Source organism: Muntiacus reevesi, chromosome 16, assembly GCF_963930625.1.
Source record: "Muntiacus reevesi chromosome 16, mMunRee1.1, whole genome shotgun sequence".
Taxonomy (NCBI): domain Eukaryota; kingdom Metazoa; phylum Chordata; class Mammalia; order Artiodactyla; family Cervidae; genus Muntiacus; species Muntiacus reevesi.
This window is the reverse complement of record NC_089264.1, coordinates 14,640,249-14,661,074: the sequence shown is the minus strand read 5'-3', so window position 1 is coordinate 14,661,074 and position 20,826 is coordinate 14,640,249. Positions and strand designations below refer to the sequence as shown.

The following is a 20,826-nucleotide window of genomic DNA, read 5'->3' as shown; positions in this document are numbered from 1 at the left end:
AGAAAATAGGAGAAATCGGCTCTCTGAACTGAAAACAAACTTTGCATTATATGACATTAGTACAAATCATATGATGCTGAAAGTGTTTATTCTTACCTAGATCTCCAGTACCATTTTACCTTATCAATTCAGGAGAGAAATCAAGATATGATTACATTATTCCTCATTCACAAAAAAATGATATCAAACATAAAAGCACTCAATGCACCAGTACGACTTCAGTTCAATTCAGTTGCTCAGTCGTGTCCAACTCTTTGCGACCCTAAGAATCGCAGCACGCCGGGCCTCCCTGTCCATCACCAACTCCCGGAGTTTACTCAAACTCATGCCCATTGAGTCGGTGATGCCATCCAGCCATCTCATCTGTCGCCCCCTTCTCCTCCTGTCCCCAATCCCTCCCTGCATCAGGGCCTTTTCCAATGAGTCACCTCTTCGCATGAGGTGGCCAAAGTTTTGGAGTTTTAGCTTCACCATCAGTCCTTCCAATGAACATCCAGCACTGATCTCCTTTAGGATGGACTGGTTGGATCTCCTTGCAGTTCAAGGGACTCTCAAGAGTCTTCTCCAACACCATAGTTCAAAAGCATCAATTTTTTGTTGCTCAGCTTTCTTCACAGTCCAACTCTCACATCCATACATGACCACTGGAAAAACCATAGCCTTGACTAGATGGACCTTTGTTGGCAAAGTAATATCTCTGCTTTTTAATATGCTATCTAGGTTGGTCATAACTTTCCTTCCAAGGAGGAAGCGTCTTTTAATTTCATGGCTGCAGCCACCATCTGCAGTGATTTTGGAGCCGTAAAAAATAAAGTCTGACACTGTTTCCACCGTCTCCCCATCTATTTCCCATGAAGTGATGGGACGAGATGCCATGATCTTAGTTTTCTGAATGTTAAGCTTTAAGGCAACTTTTTCACTCCTCAGTAATTTAAAGTTTATTATTTAACTGAAACTTTCAAAATGTAATTTGGAAAGACAGGATTCCCACCTAAGAGCCTTTACAAAACCTAGGCTAAAATTTCAGGCATAACAGATTTCTGAGAATATTATTTCAAAAGGTTCTAAAATCTTTTCTAAGGAGGAATAAGTTGGACTTTTTAAACACTAAAGTGTCAATAGTAATTTCACATTGTTTTGAGGAACAAAATCCATTTTTATTTACAAATATTACTGGGAAATGTATTAAAAGGAGATGTACTCCTTAAAACATTTCAATTGAATGTTTCAATTGATGATTCACAAGTACTATTATATTTCTTATTCATATCAAATATAACAAATTCAATAAGGTACATTTATAATGGTGCATTTGTATATTAAAATCAGCTAGTGAACCTAATGTTTAAAAGTTTCTATTTGTCAATATTAACCATACAACTAAATGGCTTTTGTTTTATCTAAAATTCTGCCACAGCAATTTTTCAATGCATACCTTAATGTTTTGTCTTCCCCTTTATTGTTGAACATATGAAAACACTAATACATCATTGTGAAGAAACCTCTTTGATTGGACCTTAATCATAATGCATTTTCTTAATTGTTTAATTGAAGGATTCTCATTAACATTGAAGTCTATGATGCCCATGTTAGTACTTTCAGTCAAAGGAAACCAATCAATTGGTTTTAATTTACTGTGGGATTTTTTTTTTCTTTCTTAGAGCTCAGCTTCTAAATTATAAGGAGGCTCTGAACTTGACCAAGTATCTCAAAGAAGAAAAGGAATATTTACCATGGCACAGAGTCATTTCAGCTATAACCTATATTATTAGCATGTTTGAAGATGATAAAGAGCTATACCCTGTGATTGAGGTAATGCTAATGCTATAGCTCATGAGAGTAGATGTTTAGTCCCGTTGGTAGAATAGGAAGATTTCTGAGAGAAGGAGCTCCTGGGAAACACAAAAGCAAATCTTGACTGCCACGTAAAAGCAAAGGAAGCTACAATGACTTGACTAATCAAATCAAAGAGATGTTCTGTTCTTTCAGCTTGAAGTGTATCAGTATTTCTGGTTCGGTATACCATTTAAAGGTGCATTTTAGTGTTAGAAGAAATACAATAGTCAGTATTTTATTTAAAACAAATAATGTTTTAAACCATAGATACAAACTAGATCCTATTTTTAATGGATTTACCTATGTTAAAATGAATTTATTCTTATCAAAATATAACATCATTTTCCTTATTATTACTGCTGCTATTTTCACATTGAGATTTTATTGTGACAGTCATTCAGACTACTTTTCTTGACTTTGTGATTTCTGTAGCACTTTCTGATTACAAGGACACTTGTAACTTTAAACAAATTCTGGATTCCAATTTCTAGCTCTTCCATTTTCTTTATGAAAGAAATTGGACAAATGATTTCATATTTCTTTATTTTCTTTGTACAATAGGAAGTTAGTACTTGAATGCCCATGGTAATGGGATAGTAAGAATCATATAATATAAATATCCTTTTTAGATCTTAAGTCAATATACAAATGTTAGTTACTATTTCATTAATACTTGAGCAATCTTTAGTATGGTAAGTCTATCAGGTGTTATTCTATTTATTAAAATGTCAGTTAAGAAGTGGAGGTTAAAAGGGGATGACCCAAAGTTCGATAAATTAGAGAGTGATCCAGAATGCTCTTATGTTCAGGACTGAAGTAAAATTGCTATGTGATAAAAACTGGAATATATTCCTTTCCTAAGTACAGGCCCAAAGTTCTCTGAACTAGTAGGGGAAAAGATTACCACTGGGAATTGTGGATAATAATAAATGGGAGACTGTTGCTAAATAGTAAATTATTACTCACTGCACATGGTGCTTTTATTTCAGAAATACTTCCGAGATCAAGTGAAGCCCATTGCAGATTTTCTGGGATGGAATGATATTGGAGACCACCTCACAAAGTAAATTTTTTACCTTTTTAAAAATTAACTTTTGCTTAATATTTGTGTGTGTTAAGATATGTTGAAAAGTGCTCAAGGCCCCAGCTCTGTGTGTGTTTGTTTTCTTAGATTACTCCGTGCCTCTGTATTAGGACTGGCGTGCAAGATGGGAGACAGCGATGCCTTGAACAATGCTTCCCAGTTATTTCAGGAGTGGCTAACTGGGACTGTAAGGTGACTGTTCCCATGATTTCATATCTAGAAGACTTTAAACTGAGAAATGAGGAATTAAAATCTCTGAAACACTGCTTCTTCTTCTAGCCTTCCTGTAAATCTCAGGCTTCTGGTATATCGGTATGGTATGCAGAACTCTGGCAATGAGACTTCATGGAATTACACTCTCGAGCAATACCAGAAAACTTCATTAGCTCAAGAAAAAGAAAAGCTACTGTATGGATTAGCATCAGTGAAGAATGTTACTCTTTTGTCAAGGTAAGCTGGAACTTTTTAAAAATTACATGAATGGTACTTGATAGTTTACATGTCACAGTCTCTTTAAAATGCTAATTAATGGAAGATACATTTCCAATAAAGTCTATTAAAAAATTATTTTCCTGGCAAGAAACAAAATATCCATGTAAGAGTGGCTTAAAAAATAAAGACACATTATCTCATATAAAAAATTCTAGAGGTAGATAACTTCCAGTCATGTACAGTGATTCAACATTTTATCCAAGACCAGGGCTCTTTCTCTTTCTTTTCTGCCATCTTCAACATGTTGGATGTTTTATGACTTCCAGAGCTCCAAATATTTTGTCTTCACATAAATATGTTCAATGGAAGAAAGACAGGAGCAAAAGAGCTCCTCCTCACAAGACTCTGTCTTTTATGATAAGAGGTCAGTTATCTCCACTTCCTCTCATAATCCAGCACTAGGTCACCTTTGATCATTCTGGGTCTACCACTTGATCACCTGCTGACTATGACGAACTCAAGTTCCTTTGAGTGACTTGGGCCAATCATGCTACTCTGACGATGGGGTAGCAATTTGCCCTCCCTAGAATCAAAGATCAGTTCAGTTCAGTCGCTCAGTCGTGTCCGACTCTTTGCAACCCCATGAATCGCAGCACGCCAGGACTCCCTGTCCATCACCAACTCCCAGCGTTTACTCAAACTCATGTCCATTGAGTCGGTGATGCCATCCAGCCATCTCATCCTCTGTCATCCCCTTCTCCTCCTGCCCCCAATCCCTCCCTGCATCAGGGTCTTTTCCAATGAATCAACTCTTCACATGAGGTGGCCAAAGAATTGGAGTTTCAGCTTCAGCATCAGACCTTCCAATGAACACCCAGGACTGATCTCCTTTAGGATGGATACCTTGATCCAAACCCAGGAGGAAACTGGTTTCTGTCAGCAGAGGACTGTCCACCACAACATGCATGCACACATAAATAGTTATTTACATTATACTCAAAATATACAAAAACCAGTTGAAGCCCATCTATGAATGTTCTCCCACTTCACACCTATGTCCCAAATCAACTAGTTTCTGCCTTATTCATTTTTTGTTTGTATAGATAATGAGTTATTTGCTTCATTCATTTAACCAACACCTAAGATATGCTTTCTATGTATAGGTATGTAGATTGTGGGAATAAAAATGAAAAAGAATAATATCTATTCTTGAGCATCAATTAAGGTTCATGGGAGAGGCAGAATATAAATAGTAAATGATAGTGCAAGAACGAATTTGTAAGAGCTACCAGAAACCGTTTGTTTTTACTTAGCAGGGCCAACTATATACTTTGTGTGGCCCGCCAGGCTCCTCTGTCCACAGAACTTTCCAGGCAGGAATACAGGGGTGGGTTGCCATTTCCTACTCCAAGGGATCTTCCTGACCCAAGGATCAAACCACGTCTCTTGGATCTCCTGCATTGGCAGGCAAATTCTTTACCACTGTGCCACATAGGAAGCTCCACTTAGATGCCTTACTAATATTCTTACAAACTAGAGGATAAAAGATAAATTGTACAAAATTCAGGAGTGCCCGACTCCAGTGCAGTTTATGGAAGTTTATTAGAGCATGCTCAGATATTCCCTCTGGGTACAGCCATGGAATAAAGTGAATAAAAATCTATTTGGTCACTTAATTTATCTTGGACTTATTTGCTTTATACTCTAATTATAGCCAACTAATCTAATCATACAGATTATATTAGAAAGTTGTTTTTTACAATCTTCAGTTCAGTTCAGTTGCTCAGTCATGTCTGACTCTTTGCAACCCCATGGACTGCAGCACGCCAGGCCTCCCTGTCCATCACCAACTCCCAGAGTTTACTTAAACTCATATCCATTGAGTCAGTGATGCCATCCAACCATCTCAACCTCTGTCGTCCCCTTTTCCTCCCACCTTCAATCTTTCCCAGCATCAGGGTCTTTTCAAATGAGTCAGCTCTTTCCATCAGGTGGCCAAAGTATTGGAGTTTCAGCTTCAGTATCAGTCCTTCCAATGAACACCCAGAACTGATCTCCTTTAGGATGGACTGGTTGGATCTCCTTGCAGTCCAAGGGACTCTCAAGAGTCTTCTCCAACACCACAGTTCAAAAGCATCAATTAAGACTTAACTGTAATCCCATATAAAATAAGTATATAAGGACCTCCCTGGTGGTGCAGGGGTGAATAATCTGCCTGCCAATGCAGATGTGGATTTGAATCCTGATCCAGGAAGACCTCACATGCTGCAGAGCAGCTAAGCTCATGTACCACAACTACTGAGCCCATGCTCTAGAGCCCTGGAGGTACAATTACTGAGCCCACACACCACAACTACCAAAGCCCACATGCCCTAGAGCCCATGCCCCACAATGAGAGAAGTCACCCCAATGAGATGCACCGCAACTAGAGAAAAACCTGTGCGGCAAGGAAGACCCAGCACAGCCAAAATTTTATAATTTTATAAAATTATGAAAAAGAAAGAGCATCAGTACTTTATTAGTTCCTTTTTTAGTTTAATGGAATAATAGGCAAATTGATGAAGTGCTTCTATTAAATAAATACAATTAATTTTTTAAATTAATAGTTAAAACTGTGGGTTTTAACTGTTATAGTACTTCCAAAACAACTGAAATTTTCATTCAGTTTACAATTCAGTAGTCCTCAAAATTACAATCAGTTAAGTATTTTAGAAAATATTAAATTATATTTTATTATTTTTCTTATTTGTTTCAGTTGATGACTCAAGAATTAAATTACTGGAATGAAAGCTATGTTCTATTGGAATTTAGCTAAGGGTGAACACTGAAAGTTCATTTTGAATTGCTTTTCCATTTGACTTCTTTTAGGTATTTGGATTTACTCAAGGACCCAAACCTTATTAAAACACAGGATGTGTTTACAGTCATTCAATACATCTCATATAACAGCTATGGGAAGACTATGGCCTGGAATTGGATACAACTCAACTGGGAATATCTAGTCAACAGGTGAGGTGATCAGATAATGATTTGTTGTTGTCTTTGTCTGATACCATCTACAAGGTCTTTTTTCTCTTTTTTGTGCTTTCTCTGACATCTATACAATATCTGAAATGGTATATTGTCAGAAGTAAAGGATCGTGGTATTTTCCCTCCAGGGAAGCAATATACTAGTTTAAGCATAATTCCTTTCTTGGAAAGTAGTGTTTCCAACTGATCAGTAGATTTCTCAAATCTTCAAACATGCCTAAATTGCATCAGAGTCATCAGAGAAGACCCTAAAGGAGTTTCCCTGTAGCTCATACAGTAAAGAATCTGCCTGAAATGCAGAAGACCCAGGTGCGATCCCTGGGAAGGGAAGGTCCTCTGGAGAAGAGAATGGCAACCCAGTCCAGTGTTCTTGCTGGAGAATCCCATGGACAGAGGAGCCTGGTGGGCTATAGTCCATGGGCTCGTAAAGAGTCGGACACGACCGAGCAACTAAGCATACACTTGTGATTTATTTCAAATAATGCATATTTCATTTAAAAAGTTAGTTCATTGTTTACCTCTTAAAAAATTAAGTAGGAAAAAACAGGTTTGTATGATCATAAAAGTCAAAAACAGTTGGCCTTAGAATTTATTAGACCTAAAGTTTAATTTTTTCAGGACAAATAAATTAATGGACTATTTCCAGTGCTAGTTAAACCCCTCTCCCAAGGCTTTTAATATTTCTTCATCGTATGATAATCTAATTCTCATATTATTTCAAGTAGCCTAAATCATATAATAAACATATGTGAGACACAAACAAAAAAGCCCAATATTAATTATGGTTAATTTGAAAAAGTATAATTTTCCCATTAAAATAGGATAAGACAAATAAAACAGAAATGAGCCAAGCTTCAGTCAAATATTTTCAAACTCTTAAACATTTTCCAGACTTCAGAATGAGTGGTTTTACTGCCTCTGTTTCTAAATAATTTATAGTCATCTTAAAATAAATAATCTGCTTTGTTATAAAGCTTTTGCTTTATGATTTTTATGACAGTTGATGACCAACCACTAATGTCCTTTCCAGTTTGAGACTTAACCACAAAGTTCCAAAAACACTTCAGAAATTATTATTTGCTTTTATTTATTCCACTAAACACTTACATGAAACTGAAGTTGAATGAACTCAATAAGTCAATATTGTGTGATGATAAAGTTTGACTTTAATTTATGATTATGAATGAAAAATTAAGTCAATGGCACATGACTGAAATCATATAAATACTGCCTCATACCATATAATGTTAAATCAGAGATTATTTTTACATAATTATTTTTCAAAATATTTAAGATATAATTAAATCCTTATTTTAGTTTTAAAAATAATCAATATGATAAATATATAACATCAGTTCAGTTCAGTTCAGTCACTCAGTCGTGTCCGACTCTTTGCGACCCCATGAATTGCAGCACGCCAGGCCTTCCTGTCCATCACTAGCTCCCAGAGTCTACCCAAACCCATGCCAATCGAGTCAGTGATGCCATCCAGCCATCTCATCCTCTGTCGTCCCCTTCACCTCCTGCCCCCAATCCCTCCCCGCATCAGGGTCTTTTCCAATGAGTCAACTCTTCACATGAGGTGGCCAAAGTACTGGAGTTTCAGCTTCAGCATCAGTCCTTCCAATGAACACCCAGGACTGATCTCCTCTAGGATGGACTGGTTGGATCTCCTTGCAGTACAAGGGACTCTCAAGAGTCTTCTCCAACACCATAGTTCAAAAGCATCAATTTTTCGGTGATCAACTTTCTTCACAGTCCAATTCTCACATCCATACATGACCACTGGAAAAACCATAGCCTTGAGTAGATGGACCTTTGTTGCAACACCATAGTTCAAAAGCATCAATTTTTCGGTGATCAACTTTCTTCACAGTCCAATTCTCACATCCATACATGACCACTGGAAAAACCATAGCCTTGAGTAGATGGACCTTTGTTGGCAAAGTAATGTCTCTACTTTTTAATATGCTATCTAGGTTGGTCATAACTGTCCTTCCAAGGAGTAAGCATCTTTTAATTTCATGGCTGCAGTCACCATTTGCAGTGATTTTGGAGCCCCAAAAATAAAGTCAACCACTGTTTCCACTGTTTCCCCATCTATTTCCCATGAAGTGATGGGACCAGATGCCATGATCTTAGTTTTCTGAATGTTACATATTTCCCCTTAAATGGTATTAGTTTCTTGGAATAAGCATATTTATATTAAATGTTGAAATATGACTGAGAATTAAAAATAACATCAAAGAAGCGTATTTAAAGACACAAAAAGATAGCCACAATATAGGATAATGTAAAAAACAGCAGATTATAAAAACATATGTCTAATATCATTCCATTTCTGTAAATAAACAAACAGTCATGGGAAAATGACTCAAGGGAAAATAGCTATGTGACAATAGGGATTATTTTTAGGTGGTGTGATTATGGGTGGTGTCTGTATCCTTACTTTTGCTTCTCTATATTTTGTGCAAAATAATATACACCCATTTTATGATAAGAAAATTGAAATTTTAAAAAAGGAAATCATACTAAGTTCCTATAATGATATTTTACAGATTCGAAGAAAGTCTGTTATTAACAGCTAACAGTTTTTCCAGTGATTTTCTATAATTTCTATAACATTTCTCTTCTGTTTTATTCTTTGTGACTAAAACTTAAAGAATATATTTAGAAACTAGCAATGAATAGATTGAATAAAAACTGCAACTACCTATGCAAATTCTCAGTCATATTTCTTTTATTTATTTATTTTTCAGTGGGTTTTGTCATACATTGATATGAATCAGCCATAGAGTTACATGTATTCCCCATCCCGACCCCCCCTCCCACCTCCCTCTCCACCCGATTCCTTTGGGTCTTCCCAGCCCACCAGGCCGGAGCACTTGACTCATGCATCCCACCTGGGCTGGTGATCTGTTTCACCATAGATAATATACATGCTGTTCTTTCGAAACATCCCACCCTCACCTTCTCCCACAGAGTTCAAAAGTCTGTTCTGTACTTCTGCGTGTCTTCTTCTGCCCTGCATATAGGGCCATCATTACCATCTTTCTAAATTCCGTGTATATGTGTTAGTATACTGTAATGTTCTTTATCTTTCTGGCTCACTTCACTCTGTATAATGGGCTCCAGTTTCATCCATCTCATTAGAACTGATTCAAATGAATTCTTTTTAACGACTGAGTAATATTCCATGGTGTATATGTACCACAGCTTCCTTATCCATTCATCTCCTGATGGGCATCTAGGTTGCTTCCATGTCCTGGCTATTATAAACAGTGCTGCGATGAACATTGGGGTGCACGTGTCTCTTTCAAATCTGGATTCCTCAGTGTGTATGCCCAGAAGTGGTATTGCTGGGTCATATGGCAGTTCTATTTCCAGTTTTTTAAGAAATCTCCACACTGTTTTCCATAGTGGCTATACTAGTTTGCATTCCCACCAACAGTGTAAGAGGGTTCCCTTTTCTCCACACCCTCTCCAGCATTTATTGCTTGTAGACTTTTGGATAGCAGCCATCCTGACTGGCGTGTAATGGTACCTCATTGTGGTTTTGATTTGCATTTCTCTGATAATGAGTGATGTTGAGCATCTTTTCATGTGTTTGTTAGCCATCTGTATGTTTTCTTTGGAGAAATGTCTGTTTAGTTCTTTGGCCCATTTGTTGATTGGGTCATTTATTTTTCTGGAATTGAGCTTCAGGAGTTGCTTGTATAGTTTTGAGATTAATCCTTTGTCTGTTTCCTCATTTGCTATTATTTTCTCCCAATCCGAGGGCTGTCTTTTCACCTTACTTATAGTTTCCTTTCTTGTGCAAAAGCTTTTAATTTTCATTAGGTCCCATTTGTTTATTTTTGCTTTTATTTCCAATATTCTGGGAGGTGGGTCATAGAAGATCTTGCTGTGATTTATGTTGGAGAGTGTTTTGCCTATGTTCTCCTCTAGGAGTTTTATAGTTTCTGGTCTTACATTTAGCTCTTTAATCCATTTTAGTTTATTTTTGTGTATGGTGTTAGAAAGTGTTCTAGTTTCATTCTTTTACAAGTGGTTGACCAGTTTTCCCAGCACCACTTGTTAAAGAGATTGTCTTTTTTCCATTGTATATCCTTGCCTCCTTTGTCAAAGATAAGGTGTCCATAGGTTCGTGGATTTATCTCTGGGTTTTCTATTCTGTTCCATTGGTCTATATTTCTGTCTTTGTGCCAGTACCACACTGTCTTGATGACTGTGACTTTGTAGTAGAGTCTGAAGTCAGGCAGGTTGATTCCTCCAGTTCCATTCTTCTTTCTCAAGATTACTTTGGCTATTCGAGGTTTTTTGTATTTCCATACAAATTGTGAAATTATTTGTTCTGGTTCTGTGAAAAATACCGTTGGTAGCTTGATAGGGATTGCATTGAATCTATAGATTGCTTTGGGTAGAATAGCCATTTTGACAATATTGATTCTTCCAATCCATGAACACGGTATGTTTCTCCATCTGTTTGTGTCCTCTTTGATTTCTTTCATCAGTGTTTTATAGTTTTCTATGTATAGGTCTTTTGTTTCTTTAGGTAGATATACTCCTAAGTATTTTATTCTTTTTGTTGCAATGGTGAATGGTATTGTTTCCTTAATTTCTCTTTCTGTTTTTTCATTGTTAGTATATAGGAATGCAAGGGATTTCTGTGTGTTAATTTTATATCCTGCAACTTTACTATATTCATTGATTAGCTCTAGTAATTTTCTGGAAGAGTCTTTAGGGTTTTCTATGTAGAGGATCATGTTATCTGCAAACAGCGAGAGTTTCACTTCTTCTTTTCCTATCTGGATTCCTTTTACGTCTTTTTCTGCTCTGATTGCTGTGGCCAAAACTTCCAACACTATGCTGAATAGTAGTGGTGAGAGTGGGCATCCTTGTCTTTCAGTCATATTTCAACATGTAAATTTAACATGTAAATAAACATCTTAGTTTATTTAGCTAATCTCCATCTATTGGATAATAAAATTGTTCAAAATTTTCCACTGTATAAATAATGCACTAATGAACATCTTTGAAACTGAACTTCTTTGTTCTCTTTGAATGTCCTTGACAATTTCCTTAGGATACAAATAATACTAGAAGCAATACTGCTGAGTTAAAAGATGTGTTCATTTTTAGAGCTTCTGATGAAGCTCTAAATATTGTATTTAGATATTGTAAAACTGTCTCCCAAAACAAACTTTACTATTAACTTTGCCTACTTTCCAACCCTTGCCAATACTCAGTGGTATCATTTAAAAATATTCTTATTAATTGAGTACATGAAAACTGGTATCTCATTTTAAATAATAATTCTTTCATTCGATAAAGATGATGGAGGACATACTATGTGCTAGGCTCTGTGCTTGGCACTAAAGGTACAATAGTGTACAAGGAGAAAAAGATCTGGTTCTCTGTTTTCATGGAGTTTAGAGTCTAATGATGAAGAGCAATATTAAGTAAAGTGAAAGTGTTAGTCATTCAGTCATGTTCAACTCTTTGTGACCCCATGGACTGTAGCCCACCAGGTTCCTGTGTCCATGGAATTCTCCAGGCAAGAATACTGGAGCAAGTAGCCATTCCCTTCTCCAAAGGATTTTCCGAACCCAGGGATCAAACCTAGGTCTCCTGCACTGCAGGCAGATCCTTTACCATCTGAGTCATCAGGGAAGCCTGTGATAGTAAGCAAAGAATCACATAAATACATGTATAATTAAAACTGTAATAACTACAGATAGAAAAGGTTCTGGGTACACTGAAAGAGTGTAATGGGGAAACTGACCAAGTCAAGAGAAGTTGGAGGTTAAGAGCTTCCCTAAGGGAGTGATGACTGAGCTGAATTCTGAAAGAAGGGCAGGAGTAAATACTAGAGTAATCCTAATAAAAGATGGTGGTAGATTATACTGTGGATGTAATGATAAAGATGAAAAGATAAGAACAACCTTTAGAATTTGATAGATTAGAAGTTAGAAAGCTTATTCAACTTATATGCAGAATACATCATGCGAAATGCTAGGCTGGATGAAGCATACGCTAGGATCAAGATTGTCAGGAGAAATATCAATAACCTCAGATATGCAGATGACACCACACTTATGGCAGAAAGCAAAGAGGAACTAAAGAGCCTCTTGATGAAAGTGAAAGAGAAGAGTGAAAATCCTGGCTTAAAACTCAACATTCAAAAAACTAAGATCATGGCATCTAGTCCCATCACTTCATGGCAAATAGATGGGGAAACAATGGAAACAGTAAGAGACCTTATTTTCTTGGGTTCCAAAATCACTGCAGATGGTGACTGCAGCCATGAAATTAAAAGACACTTGCTCCTTGGAAGAAAAGCTATGACCAACCTAGACAGCATATTAAAAAGCAGAGACATTATTTTGCTGACAAAGGTCTGTCTAGTCAAAGCTATGGTTTTTCCAGTAGTGATATATGGATGTGAGAGTTGGACTATAAAGAAAGCTGAGCACCAAAGAATTGATGCTTTTGAACTGTGGTATTGGTGAAGACTCTTGAGAGTCCCTTGGATTTCAAGGAGATCCAACCAGTCAATCCTAAAGAAAATCAGTCCTGAATATTCATTGGAAAAACTGATGCTGAAGCTGAAATTCCAATACTTTGGCCTCCTGATGTGAAGAACCGACTCATTGGAAAAGACCCTGATGCTGGGAAAGATTGAAGGCATGAGGAAAAGGGGATGACCGAGGATGAGACGGTTGGATGGCATCACCAGCTCGATGGACATGAGTTTGAGCAAGCTCCAGGAGTTGGTGATGGACAGGGAAACCTGGCATGCTGCAGTCCATGGGGTTGCAAAGAGTTGGACACAACTGATCCACTGAACTGACTGAGATTAATAATGGAAGGCAAGTGAAGTGACGAAAATAAAATGTCTAGATTTCTAGAAAAGTTTTCAGAAGAACAGTGAGTTCAGGTACGTGTGTGTGTGTGTATTGAACTATAAGAAAGTTTAGGGCTTAGGCAAAAATGTTATTGAAAAATGGTATATCATGGAATTTAAACTATTTTAGGAAAAAAGCGAAAGCAAAGGAAAAGCTGATGATCTTGAAGAAAGTAGGGATAGAGATGCTCAATGGAACAGAAATCCAGATAAAGTCAAATCATGAGGGTAAATTATGTCATGGAGCATACATAAATTAATGATTTTAGAGGTAGCATACTTATGGATGATCACAAAGTATGATGATGGAAATTGGTGGCTGGAGTAGAGTGGAGAAAATATCATTGGAAATGAGGAGGTCAAGAAACTAAGGAGTTAAGCTGTTGTATCTTCATCTGAGTGAAACTTGAAGTCATGGCCTGGGGTAGAAAAGACAACTAGGAGTCAGATGCCAAAGTGTATCATAAATGAGATGAAGGGGAATAGCCTGAAGAAGCGGAGGGTCTTAAAGAGTGAAGGAATAATGGTTTATAATCCCTAACGGGGAGCATGATCACACCAATTCCTTTTCTGACCTGGTGCTACGGAGAATACAGGAAAAGAAACACTCTCCAAATGAGTAGTAGTATTCCCTGTAAAGGGGTAGCTCCAAAGGGCTAGGTGAAGGGTTTGAGAGGCTGGGTAGCTCTAGACAGCCAAGTCAGAGGCAAGGAGGCACACACGTGATAGGCGCAGGGTCATGCCTGAGTCTTACATTATGGATAATGACTGATGATATTAAGTAAAGGGAAATTGTTTGCCTTAGACTTCTAAGAGAATAAAGACAAAAGACATAACAGATTTAAATTCAGTGGTGTCTGTGATAAGAGTGATCACTGGATCTAGTATACCGAAATTGTGGATAATCATTAGAACATTTCATCTGTTTCCATTGGGTACATTTTCTCTATATATTTCTTTTGCAAACTGATGATTCATTCTTTTGCTCATTTCATGTTGGCATATTTCTCCCTATTACCAATCTGAAAGTGTGTCCCTGGCGGCTCAACTGGTAAAGAATCCACCTGCAATGAGGGAGACCTGGGTTCGATCCCTGGGTTGGGAAGATCCCTGGAGAAGAGAAGGGCTACCCACTCCAGTATTCTGGCCTGGAGAATTCCATGGAGTGTATAGTCCATGGGGTTGCAAAGAGTCAGACACGACTGAGCGACTTTCACCAATCTGAAAGGGTTCTTTATATAGTCAAAATATTTGCTCTTTTTACAACAAAATAATAAATTTTTACTTTTAATTTTATGGCAGGCTTCCTTTTGCATAAATTTTTTAATGTGTATGTGACAAACTATTAGTTTTTATCTTCATGATTTCTGCTTTTCATGTGATACTTTTTAAATGTAAAATGTAAAATTTCTCCTCCTGTTTACTTTATGTGCTTACTTTATATGTTGATATATTTCCTTTATCCTTTCCCAACATTCCAAAAATTCAAGGTTTATAGATAATTCTTGTGATTGTTTTCTTTACACTGTGATTAATTGGGATGAAATTTTACCTGTATCACTGTCATTTGCATTTGGTTTTTAAGGAAATTTGTGATTCTTTTTAAGAGAGAAATGCAAAAGGTATAGGAATAGAATATAATCACTAAAGTGGTATCTTTGCACTTAGCTTCAAATGTCTTTGCTTAGCAGGCTGATATAGATCATAATGCCAAATATGCAAGTAGCCAATAAAGCTTTATGGAAGCAGAATAAATAACCTATATTCAAATTTCTGTATCTGCAGGAAGACACATAGATTATTAGTTAAGATAAAGGTGACAGAGCTATTCTGCTGTAACAGAAACATAGAAATACAGCAGCTTAAAGGGCATATGTAATGATTTCTCATTCAGATTGGTCTCCTGAAGTGAGCATTCCAGGTTGTCAGGGTAGTTGTGCTCCATGAGGCCCAGGGCCCTATTCTGTGTAGTTGAAATCTGGAAGAAGGGGAAGGAAGAAAAGAAGATCAAAGGCAAGCAATTTCCCTTTACTTCCCTAACAAGAAGGTGGAAGTTGAGCCTACCACTCCTGTTTATGTTCCATTGATGAGAACTGGATCACCTGTTTGCACCTAGCTAAGAGGAAGGCTGAGACATGTAATCTGACTACGGTTCTCATGTGTGCAGGAAAAAGGAGAATTTGGGGAATATAACAACCAGTCTACCATTTCTGGGAAAGTGGTGTGGATCTGTCTACAAAAAAAAAAAAAAGTGCAGAAGTTGCTGCGAATTTCTCCTGAATAGAATTATTTTAAATTAAATATGTTTACTTACTGTTTTATACTTACTGTACTTTGAAAATTACCTTTAAAAAGCTCTCAAAATAAAAAGGACATGTCTGCATCTAGAGGAAAGATTTAAAGTTCTGAGCACTAATGTAGCCTTTTCCACCCTAAATTTCTCTTCAGGTATACACTCAATAACAGAAACCTTGGCCGGATTGTCACCATAGCAGAGCCATTCAACACCGAACTGCAGCTGTGGCAGGTGGGAAGATACATTCCGCTATACTTGTCAAGGAAGGAACAGAATTAATTTTTTTTTCAAGTAGAAATGATATTTTCTCTATTCAGATCCTAGAAGACAAGGAAAAAGTAATAATTCTTGTATATAATTAAATGTACATCTATTTTTTTTCTAAACTAAAAAAATTTCAAATAACCAAGAAATAAAGTTTAAAAGTTGAGAAAGGTGAGGCCTGGGAAGGCTTAAGCGCATGGTCCATGAGACCATAGAGTTCAGTAAGCCATGAGCAGTTCATCTCCCCTTTCCAGATAAGTGTAATCCTGGGATAAGCTGGTCAAGATTTGATTCCTTTCAGAATTCAGAGTTTTGGAATTTCAAAACTAAGCCCAAATCTTTCAGATTTTGGATACCTCGGTTCCTCTGGGGTGGAGGGGTGAGGGGTGTTCATTAACGCTAGACAGAGACTGTATGAATTTTCAGTATCTGTTTAAGATATTGGAATGTTACATCCTTCTGTGAAACAAAATAATTCTTATTTTTGTAAATAGCAGATACTACTATGGTTAAGTTTGGGAGAGGGTTTTGGAGGCAAGAGGGAAAACAAACCAAATTTAATAGAGCTTTTTTGATGAGCCCTCAATGAGTGAACTGAAAGTATATAAAACAATCTAGACTCTTGCAACAAAAGGCTAAGCAAAGCCATCATTCCACAGTACAGATTTTCCAGGAAACACCTTGGGGGAACGTGCAGAGAACTGAGAAACCTACAGAAGCAAAGAGAGCATGCCAGCCACCACTGTGCCGCTCTCCTTCCCCAACACATCAGGGCCTCTTTTGCGGGACATGCTGCCAGGCGTCCAAAGCCAGGGGTCATGACTACTAATCTGAGAGATGGGCTCAATCTGAATGATGCATCAGAAGATGTACCTTAATGTTGTTCAGTGATACTGAATTTACAGGGAAGAAGGAAACAAATCCAGAATGTAAATAAAATCCCTGAAGAATAATTGGGACTTAAAATTACTTTCTTAATTATTGCCTTCTCTTTTATAGATCAAGAGCTTTTTCGAAAGATATCCTGAAGCTGGAGCGGGACAAAAACCTAGGGAGCAAGTACTGGAAACAGTGGAAAACAATATCGAGTGGCTAAAACAAAACAGGGACACCATAAGAAACTGGTTTCTTGATTTGAATGGTTAATGTGTCCAAATATCATATTTTAATTTTGTGACTCTATTGTTTCTCCTGTTAAATATCTGGTGGCCTAATTTACAAGCACTATGGAAGGAGTTTTATATATAGATACTACTTTCACTAAGTACTGTGTTTATATGTCTTGCAAAGCTTTTAAATTGTTCCTTTTTGTTTATGAAGGACGATACTAATAGAGTAGTTAATGTACTCAGGGATTTCTTCTAAGCATACTTCGTAGGAGATTCTTTACAAACTGAAGATCATTTAATAGCCATTTTAAGGTCTTTAAATATCATTCTTTGTATGTTAAATCTGTGAAAATAGAACAATTTGGTCTTAGCTTTACATTTTTAGTACCAAAGAAACACCACTTAATCTTCTCTCTTAAATGATTTTTAAAATTTAAATACCAGTACTTGAGGGACCAATATTACCATCTTAATCTTTATTTTATTATTCAGAATTACACAGATCCAGCATCATTGTATTCACATATGTTTTTACTCTTTTAAATCCTATCAAAGTAACCTGGGCTTAAATTTTACTCAAGGATTGCATGAATTAGCCAAAGGAATACCTGACTGTTACCTTTGTTCTTATAAAATCAACAAAAGAATTCTCCTCTCCTTTTTAAAATAAATCTGAATGGTTACCTTGAAAAAATACATTGTTTTCCAGTATTCCTTTACTCTGGAATAATAATGACTGTGACTGTAGCATTCCCCGAATACTTGTAGGCAATAAGATTCAAGAACCCAGTCTTTTTCATGCTTAGTTTTCTGTCATCTTGCTCCATTCCCTACAAAGTTCCTTCAAATAAGCTATGAAATTAAGGGGAAGAGAGTGCTTAAATCCTACATGGATTTTAGAGGCAAAGGGCTAAATAATTGGAAACTTAGGAAAGAGAGAAGGTTGATCATTCCATAAAACTAAATGGAATTAGAATTTAGCTTTGATCTAACCTAGCAATCTTTAATTGTGAAAATAAGGAAACCCATGGATGTTTCCAACATGACTCTGCATATATGAGGATATATCTTCTTAGATATAACTTTAATGTGAAACGTTTATGTCCTAATCCATACAGAATCAGTTCCATTCACTTCAGTCGCTCAATCATGTCCGACTCTTTGCGACCCCATGGACAGGAGCATGCCAGGCCTTCTTGTTCATCACCAATTCATACAGAATAGCACTAATCAAATTTATATTCGTGATTTGACTAAAGACATCAATTTTGTAGGAGTTGGTGGCAAGAACATGTTTAATATGGCACTTGCTGCCTAGTAGATCCACAACACAAGTCCAGTAGACAGAAAAAATAGTAAATTAGTATGTTCCAATCTGCTGTATCTAGAAAATCTAAATTTATTTGGAACCTTCAGAAGTATAATTTAAGATTGGTTTGATGATAATTGAAACACATGGAAACAATCAAAACCCTACCTTTTACTGTACATAAAAAGTGTTCCCTAATCAAGGACTCTCTAACTTTGTAAACTTTCCTATTGCTGTGTCTTAATTTTTACTTCTTAATCCACATAGCTAAACTGTCAAAGTCAAATGTGGACTGGGGGGAGGAGGAAGGAGACAAAAAAAGAAGATATTTTCAGACTAAAACTTTTAAAATATTGTTTTAAATTACTTCAGAAGAAAAAAACATTAACATCATAAATCATTAGAAAAAAAAAAATCCCACTATCCTCATGGGGATTAACACCCTAACTTCATATTGACCATAATCGAAACCAGCACTTAAAGTCTATGTATTGTTTCAACTGGATAAATAAGGAAGTGGGACGTTTTATCCTTCGGCTTTATGCAATAAAATCTTAAAAGAAAAAAATTTGAAGGAGATGGTACATGAAACAGATTCCCAACTTGTCTATAAGCACTAAACCTGAGAATGAATTACTTAGGTCTCTTTACCCCATATGAAAAAGAACTGCACACTGTGTTTATAACTCCACTAGCCAATCAGGCCCTTCACAAATAGTATCTGGTTTTTAAAGGCTGATGACCAATAGATAGATCTATGCCAAGAAGAGTTTGCTACTGTGCGTTTTCGGTTGTGTCATGGTTTTTACAGGGAAAAATTTTAGTATGTTGTATCCAAAATTAAACCACAATAAACCATCAACTTTAAAGAATTAACAGGAAGAAATGATCAGCAAAATAATGTAGCAAGAAGCAGGGCCAGTAATAATTATTGCCTCCTTCTAGGCAGTTTATTCCTATATTGCAGATCACTGCTATGCACCCACACAAGTATAAACTAGGAGCTTATATAATAAACTATGAACATATAAGTGACAGGCAGGGAAGTTCTGGGGAGCAAAGATATACTGGTAGGTTGAAGGCAGTGGTACTCCTACAGTTTAACCCTCCACATAAATAAAGTGTTATTCCAAAAATAGATAAATATAAGGTGGGAAGAGAAATCTAGAATGGTAATTCTCAAAGGGAGAATAAGCAGGGAACAGAAGAAGAGTGGAATAACCAATGAAACTTCCAAAACTGCTAAATAATACTAATAGTGACAGTAACAATAATAACAAATTCCTTTCTGATACCAAGCCCTATTCTAAACACAAGCACTCCACATACATCAATCTCTATATTTGAACTTTAGAAAAACCCATGAGATAGGTACTGTTAATATCCTCATTTTACAGATGGAGAAATAGAGAAGTCACACAACTTGCCCAAGGCCAAAAAGTTAGTGTATGGCATGAGCCAGGACTTGAACTTAGTTTATCACCAGAATCTACGTACTTAACCACATATTAAAGTAGAAACGAGTGTTTTAAAGTTAGTCACCTTAATTTGAGTTTCAACTACTTGCCTTTAATCTCCCTATTGTTCAGTTTCCTCATATATAAAGTGAGGACAAAAATAATCACCACATTACTGGGTTGTTGTGAGGATTAAATGCAAAAACACAGGTAAAGGATGCATTGTATGGAAAATGATAATCACTCAGTTAACATTAGATGCTATTATTGTTGCTATTGTGATATCTCCTAGTCTTCACTTAAGACACCAGTTTGGCGAATAAAATAAAGTTGGGTTCAGGAATAACAACCTAAGCAACTGAAGGCACGAAGGAAAGGCAATGTGTCAATCTGTGCTATTGCTCAGTAGCAGTCACTGTCCATCCCTAAAGAAGATTCCACCATCTCACCCCACTGTGAGATAGTTCAGCACAGGCATGTGACTTACTTCGGCTGGTGAAATATTGACGAGACTGATGTGTGTCAATCTCAGGCAGAAATGTCCAGAGTCAGCAATGGTTTGCCACATTCTCCATTTTCCTTCTGCCACTAGACCCAGCAATGTTCCAGATAGGGGCTGTTCTATTTGCCTGAATTTCAGGAGGAAAACAATAAAATAAAAAATCAGTTATTTGAAAAGAACAACAAAACTGACAAACCGTTAGCTAGTATGATCAAGAAAAAAGTGAGAAGACTTAAATTACTGAAATAAGGAAGGAAAGAGGAGGCATCACTATCAAATTTACAGAGATAAGGATTAAAGAGAACTCTATGCATAGCCATACACCAACAAATCAGATAACTTAGATTAAATGAACAAATTCCTAGAAAAACACAAACTATCAAACTGACTCAAGGAGAAACAGACAATTTAAATAGACCTGTAACAACAGAGATTGATTTAGTAATTAAAAACAAAAACTTGCCACAAAGAAAAGCCCAGGACCAGATGGTTTACTTCATGAATTTTACCAAATATTTAAGGAAAAATTAGCAACAATCCTTCACAAATTTGCAAAAAATAGACAAGGAGGGAACACTTCTCAATTCTATGAGGTCATTA

General features: G+C 36.6%; 1 protein-coding gene and 1 long non-coding RNA gene across 3 annotated transcripts in view; one reads left to right on the top strand and one right to left on the bottom strand.

The window, feature by feature from the left end:
* ENPEP (glutamyl aminopeptidase) overlaps positions 1–18,731 on the top strand; it is an 82,825-nt gene extending 64,094 nt beyond the window's left edge. Inside the window, exons 12-18 of one of the 2 annotated variants that reach the window (XM_065907270.1) lie at positions 1,662–1,812; positions 2,826–2,899; positions 3,008–3,112; positions 3,200–3,370; positions 6,221–6,361; positions 15,738–15,816; positions 16,849–18,731. In XM_065907270.1, the coding sequence (XP_065763342.1) occupies positions 1,662–1,812; positions 2,826–2,899; positions 3,008–3,112; positions 3,200–3,370; positions 6,221–6,361; positions 15,738–15,816; positions 16,849–16,995 (868 nt within the window). In that variant the 3' untranslated portion in view covers positions 16,996–18,731. The remainder of the gene's footprint in view (positions 1–1,661; positions 1,813–2,825; positions 2,900–3,007; positions 3,113–3,199; positions 3,371–6,220; positions 6,362–15,737; positions 15,817–16,848) is intronic. The other variant, XM_065907269.1, reaches the window with a different exon arrangement.
* The window catches only part of LOC136147922 (uncharacterized), a 60,363-nt gene extending 40,017 nt beyond the window's left edge, over positions 1–20,346 (bottom strand). Inside the window, exon 1 of the long non-coding RNA XR_010659414.1 lies at positions 20,212–20,346. This is a non-coding gene — a long non-coding RNA (uncharacterized lncRNA). The remainder of the gene's footprint in view (positions 1–20,211) is intronic.
* Positions 20,347–20,826: the final 480 nt, after the last annotated feature.